Source organism: Diaphorina citri, unplaced genomic scaffold, assembly GCF_000475195.1.
Source record: "Diaphorina citri unplaced genomic scaffold, Diaci psyllid genome assembly version 1.1 scaffold1095, whole genome shotgun sequence".
NCBI classification, from domain to species: Eukaryota; Metazoa; Arthropoda; class Insecta; order Hemiptera; family Psyllidae; genus Diaphorina; species Diaphorina citri.
In genome coordinates, this window is record NW_007378524.1 from 84,220 (window position 1) to 91,012 (window position 6,793).

General features: G+C 37.6%; 1 protein-coding gene across 1 annotated transcript; it reads right to left on the reverse strand.

The window, feature by feature from the left end:
* Positions 1 to 602: 602 nt before the first annotated feature.
* On the reverse strand, positions 603 to 6,549 carry LOC113469467 (myb-like protein P). Its single transcript, XM_026827211.1, is given in 5 exon segments — positions 603 to 1,933; positions 3,073 to 4,793; positions 4,795 to 5,694; positions 5,787 to 5,947; positions 6,535 to 6,549. Coding segments are annotated over 5 exon segments (4,128 nt in total).
* Positions 6,550 to 6,793: the final 244 nt, after the last annotated feature.

A 6,793-nucleotide genomic window follows, 5' to 3' on the forward strand; every position in this document is an offset into this window, starting at 1 on the left:
TACCTGTCTTTATTTATTTCTATTATGTTCAAGTAATTCCGGCATTCGATTTCTACATACATTTTCTTTCGAGTTTCATTTAATCTCAATTTAATTGCTTTATAATGTCTCACTCTTCATGTCTGTGGATTAAATATACCCATAATTTATCCTCGTAATAATTTGAAGAGCTCGTGAGAGTACAAGAAGGATCTCTTATTAACTCATTAAAAACGGATAGATTATTTATCCAATTATAATTTAAATTGAACTGCCTTTTTACTCTCCACAAAATGCTGCAAATACATAATTTCCTCAATTAAAAATAAATAAATTGAAATACCTACTTTGTATACTTGAGGGTTATTACGTGGCTTAGTATTTCGATATATCTAGATTTACTATTGTCGTAAGTTTTGATGTCAGTCACTCAGTCAGTTCAAGCACACTGGCAGACCATTTTCTGTGCGATCTGAAACGAGTTTCCAAAAACAATCTATGATAGTACATACATAGATTGGCTTTGGTAAATAGTCTATCTGATCTATGTAATATACATTGACTTGATGTGTTATTGTACTTTGAAAGAGGATGCATTAATACAACCATTTGAATAATTAGAACTACGTCCTCTTAGGTCGGATTCTTTGTCCAAAGTATGAATGAGAGTTGCTGTTATAATGATCCTCTAATGGCTTGGATTTATCCTGCAGCATAATTTCCTCGTACAGATTACTTTCTTGATTATCACTATCATGATTACTTTCAATGACATTGATCTCAGTGACTACTGATGATTCTGACGTAGTACTGACTGGTGTGGATGCAGGAGTAGTGGTGGAAGTTGTGGTTATTCCAGAGAGATCAATATGATTGTCGTCACCTTTGGATGCATAGTTGTTCTCGTAGATCTGGATAGATTGTTGAATTTGTACATTGTCACTACCAGTATTGTTTCTTACGGCTTGTAAAATATGTGGATTGTAAAACTTCTGTGCGTTCTCTCTCATTTTTTGTAATGTATCCTTTTCAGTTGTTACAGTTTGTTGATCTTGCTGTTGTGTAGAGTTGAAATGTCTTTGGTGTTTCAGTACTTCAAGGATTTTCTGATTTGGAAGAGTGGAGTAAGTTAATTGTTGTAGATCGTTTTTAAGATCATGCTGTTGTAGTAAATCTTCTGCTATCGTAGAGTATCCGTTATTGTGGTATTTGGTTTTTTTCTTTAAATGACCAGAATGTACCTTTTTAATTTCATTTACAACAGCATTGTCGGGCTTTACCTTTCTGCTGATTTGTTTTTCGTTATAATTTACCGGTAAGGTTGAATATCCCCCTTGTTGAAGATTGAATTGAGTTTGAGGTACGCTTTCAGTGATATCTTTGGGCAAAGTAGAATAGCCTACTGTGTAACCATGACTTGCAGAAAATGCATTTTTCTGGTATCGTTTCTCCTTTTTGATATCTTTTGGGTCAACTTTAGTCGTGTTTTGTGTCACTTCATCTACTTGAAGTTGACTTTGTACACCAACCTCGTTGTTTCCATTGTTGAATCCGTTACGTTTTGTTTTTTCATCATAGTTGAAATTCTGATATTGAGGGTTAAAGTTGGTCTGTGCAACACCTTCGCTAGTTGATCTTTTAGATTCAGATCCTTCTGAGTACTCTTTCTGCTGTTCTACCTGAATCTGTTGTTGGTGTGCTTTCTCGTCATAATTGAAACTCTGATAGTTTGGTTGAAAGTTAGTGGTTGCAGCACTCGCTATTTCATTATTTTGTTGCTGTGGTACAGACAATACATCTTGTACGGATTGGGTTGAAGCTTGAACATCAGCTTGATTCTTAGCGGGAATTCCATGCATCAGGTTGAACAGTTCTTCAGCGGTCAAAGACTCTGAGGACTGTTGTTGAACTGGCACTTCTTGGTAGATTTGTTGTTGTTGCTGTTGTTGAAGTACTGCTTGTTATAAATTTCCTAATGATGAAATTTAATATATTTTTAATTTGTTTTCAGCAAATACCTCCTCCTGGTCGTTATTGAAATTGCTTGGGAGTACATTGACCAGATAATTATGTTAAGCATAACATGGATAGGGTTAATGAATGAATGTTACTTTTGTCATCATGAATGTTAATTCAACAATATTTAGGTACAAAGTTCAAATAGCTGAGTCTGCTAGATCATGTAAAAGGGTGCGAACCAAATACGTCTACACCAACTGTCTACCAATCACTAATGATATAATTTTATCATTTTGCCCAGACGGTTTTGCGATGTGATTGCCCAGACGGTCGGTAAGTCGGTATACTTGCATTTGATGTATTCGTACATGATGGTTGATATTGATCTTCTATATGATCTTCTAACTAGGTATTATAAAACAGATTATGTTATAATCCAATAAATAATATTATAAAGATTGCACTTATTTTTATTCATTAGTTACCTGTCTTTATTTATTTCTATTATGTTCAAGTAATTCCGGCATTCGATTTCTACATACATTTTCTTTCGAGTTTCATTTAATCTCAATTTAATTGCTTTATAATGTCTCACTCTTCATGTCTGTGGATTAAATATACCCATAATTTATCCTCGTAATAATTTGAAGAGCTCGTGAGAGTACAAGAAGGATCTCTTATTAACTCATTAAAAACGGATAGATTATTTATCCAATTATAATTTAAATTGAACTGCCTTTTTACTCTCCACAAAATGCTGCAAATACATAATTTCCTCAATTAAAAATAAATAAATTGAAATACCTACTTTGTATACTTGAGGGTTATTACGTGGCTTAGTATTTCGATATATCTAGATTTACTATTGTCGTAAGTTTTGATGTCAGTCACTCAGTCAGTTCAAGCACACTGGCAGACCATTTTCTGTGCGATCTGAAACGAGTTTCCAAAAACAATCTATGATAGTACATACATAGATTGGCTTTGGTAAATAGTCTATCTGATCTATGTAATATACATTGACTTGATGTGTTATTGTACTTTGAAAGAGGATGCATTAATACAACCATTTGAATAATTAGAACTACGTCCTCTTAGGTCGGATTCTTTGTCCAAAGTATGAATGAGAGTTGCTGTTATAATGATCCTCTAATGGCTTGGATTTATCCTGCAGCATAATTTCCTCGTACAGATTACTTTCTTGATTATCACTATCATGATTACTTTCAATGACATTGATCTCAGTGACTACTGATGATTCTGACGTAGTACTGACTGGTGTGGATGCAGGAGTAGTGGTGGAAGTTGTGGTTATTCCAGAGAGATCAATATGATTGTCGTCACCTTTGGATGCATAGTTGTTCTCGTAGATCTGGATAGATTGTTGAATTTGTACATTGTCACTACCAGTATTGTTTCTTACGGCTTGTAAAATATGTGGATTGTAAAACTTCTGTGCGTTCTCTCTCATTTTTTGTAATGTATCCTTTTCAGTTGTTACAGTTTGTTGATCTTGCTGTTGTGTAGAGTTGAAATGTCTTTGGTGTTTCAGTACTTCAAGGATTTTCTGATTTGGAAGAGTGGAGTAAGTTAATTGTTGTAGATCGTTTTTAAGATCATGCTGTTGTAGTAAATCTTCTGCTATCGTAGAGTATCCGTTATTGTGGTATTTGGTTTTTTTCTTTAAATGACCAGAATGTACCTTTTTAATTTCATTTACAACAGCATTGTCGGGCTTTACCTTTCTGCTGATTTGTTTTTCGTTATAATTTACCGGTAAGGTTGAATATCCCCCTTGTTGAAGATTGAATTGAGTTTGAGGTACGCTTTCAGTGATATCTTTGGGCAAAGTAGAATAGCCTACTGTGTAACCATGACTTGCAGAAAATGCATTTTTCTGGTATCGTTTCTCCTTTTTGATATCTTTTGGGTCAACTTTAGTCGTGTTTTGTGTCACTTCATCTACTTGAAGTTGACTTTGTACACCAACCTCGTTGTTTCCATTGTTGAATCCGTTACGTTTTGTTTTTTCATCATAGTTGAAATTCTGATATTGAGGGTTAAAGTTGGTCTGTGCAACACCTTCGCTAGTTGATCTTTTAGATTCAGATCCTTCTGAGTACTCTTTCTGCTGTTCTACCTGAATCTGTTGTTGGTGTGCTTTCTCGTCATAATTGAAACTCTGATAGTTTGGTTGAAAGTTAGTGGTTGCAGCACTCGCTATTTCATTATTTTGTTGCTGTGGTACTGACAATACATCTTGTACGGATTGGGTTGAAGCTTGAACACCAGCTTGATTCTTCGCGGGAATTCCATGCATCAGGTTGAACAGTTCTTCAGCGGTCAAAGACTCTGAGGACTGTTGTTGAACTGGCACTTCTTGGTAGATTTGTTGTTGTTGCTGTTGTTGAAGTACTGCTTGTTGAGCGGCTTGCTGTTGAGCCTGTAGAGCCAATTGCTTTTGAGCTTCAAGAGCTTGTTGTTGTAGCAGTTGTTGCTTCAAGTTTTCTTGTTGAGCATGGAAAGCTTGTTGTTGTGCTATTGCGAGTTGAGCTGCTTCCAGTTGTTGTTGATATTGTATCGCCTCCTTAGCTCTTTGTTGTTGAATGTACAAAGCTTCTTGCTGGGCAATTTCATTATCGATTTGCTGTTGTAGATAGATGTCGATTGGGACTTGTCCATTCGATGGCTGAGAAAAGGGATCACTGGTTGGTGGTATGCGTACTTGAGGTACATGTTGTGGGTCTGGATCAGGTGCAAAGTGGGATTGTGTCTGTTGAGCTAAGAGTGCTGCAGGATTTATTTTAATTTGATTAGCAATGGCTTTGTCTAAAGTTTTAAATCCAGGTGTTGTAGGGTGGTATGCGTACTTGAGGTACATGTTGTGGGTCTGGATCAGGTGCAAAGTGGGATTGTGTCTGTTGAGCTAAGAGTGCTGCAGGATTCATTTTAATTTGATTAGCAATGGCTTTGTCTAAAGTTTTAAATCCAGGTGTTGTAGAATATTGTTGTTGGGTAGTTTGCTGTTGAATTCTGTACTCAAAGTCAGCTGGTTTATCAGCTGGACTCAATTTTGGTGCAGGGATTGTGTGAATAGGACTTCTCTCGTCATCTGGTTTATAGTATGTTTTTGTAGCAACTGTGAAAGATGGAGCCTCACTGATCAGGTCATTCTTAATGCTATTCAAATGGGAGGGCTGAATTTTCCATGGAGCTATGCTGGTGAATTGGGGTATAGGTGAAGTTTTTACAAAGGTTTGTGGTGTAGGAGTGAACCGTTTGGCAGGGGAGGACTGGAAGAGCTGAGACTGGTGAGGAACTTGTTGGTAAGGGTGACCTGGATGAGGGGCTTGAGCTAGGGGATGATGAACACCTTGATGTTGAGAAACTTGGTGTAAGCCATGTGGTGCTCCTTGGTTAAAGCCTAGTGGTCCTTGGTGAATACCTTGAGGTACTCCCTGATAAAGTCCTTGCGGTGGACCTTGATGAAGAACCTGAGGAATTCCCTGTGCAGGTAATCCTTGATGTTGAATGCCTTGTCCTGGTCCAGGGCCTATGTAAGGATTTCTCGTGGCACGGAATCCCGGAGGTCTACCCTGATAAAGTCCTTGCGGTGGACCTTGATGAAGAACCTGAGGAATTCCCTGTGCAGGTAATCCTTGATGTTGAATGCCTTGTCCTGATCCAGGGCCTATGTAAGGATTTCTCGTGGCACGGAATCCCGGAGGTCTGTACTTATTTATAGGAGGTCCGGAACTGAAACCGCCCTTGTGACTATAGAAGAATTTGGGTGGTGGATAAGCTCTTCTGTTGTAGTGAGCATTGGGTGGAGCAGCGGCACAACTTGCCAATACCGCGATGCTACTGACGGCAACCAGGAGTACTTGTGACTATAGAAGAATTTGGGTGGTGGATAAGCTCTTCTGTTGTAGTGAGCATTGGGTGGAGCAGCGGCACAACTTGCCAATACCACAATGCTACTGACGGCAACCAAGAGTGAGAGATTCATCTGAAACAGAAAACGAAAGAGATGATTGTTTCAAAACGTGTGAGAAGTTTATTAGTATCACATCATGAAAAAAATTCTAAAAAGAAAAACACCAAAAAAATATTTCCTGAATTTCGGACCACCCTGTATGCAACTTTTGGTTCTCAGAACCACCAAGTCCAAAGAACCGATCAAGATCACTAAATCAATAATTTTTGTTTTCGAACTCAGGAATGTGTACAAATCAACTGGTGGACATCAGGGCACTAATTTCACCTGCCCAAGATCACTAAATCAATAATTTTTGTTTTCGAACTCAGGAATGTGTACAAATCAACTGGTGGACATCAGGGCACTAATTTCACCTGCGATTGCCCAAACTGACTTCTTCTTAGCTCGTATAATCTATACTTTGGCTCGGTGTAGGTTACTTTCACTATCTTTTTTACATGTCTCTCTCTCTCTCTCTCTCTCTGGTCGTTAACATTTTTTGTATTGGCTACAAGTGTTTATAACAAGTGGTTAAATGCGTGTCGCTTTTTTTAAGCTCTTCTTCAAACTTGTTCTGTCATCCTATGTGGTACTGCACGCGATGGCTGAATTTTGACCTTTTCTATGAACATGTTGGAGAGGATTTTTGGATTGAACTTTGAGACCATCACGGAAGTGGTGCTAAAAGAGTCTTCGCGTAAGTTTTGGTGAAATGTCACGCATGTGTGACGTATGACAGTTGATAGAACGATAAAAATGTGGAATATTTATGTAGATTTGGCTCTCGTAACTTTTTTTCATATTCAAAATTTAGCACATCCTCTAGAATTGGTGGAGATGTCAAAAATAGCACCCATAAAATATAAAGGGAGAGAG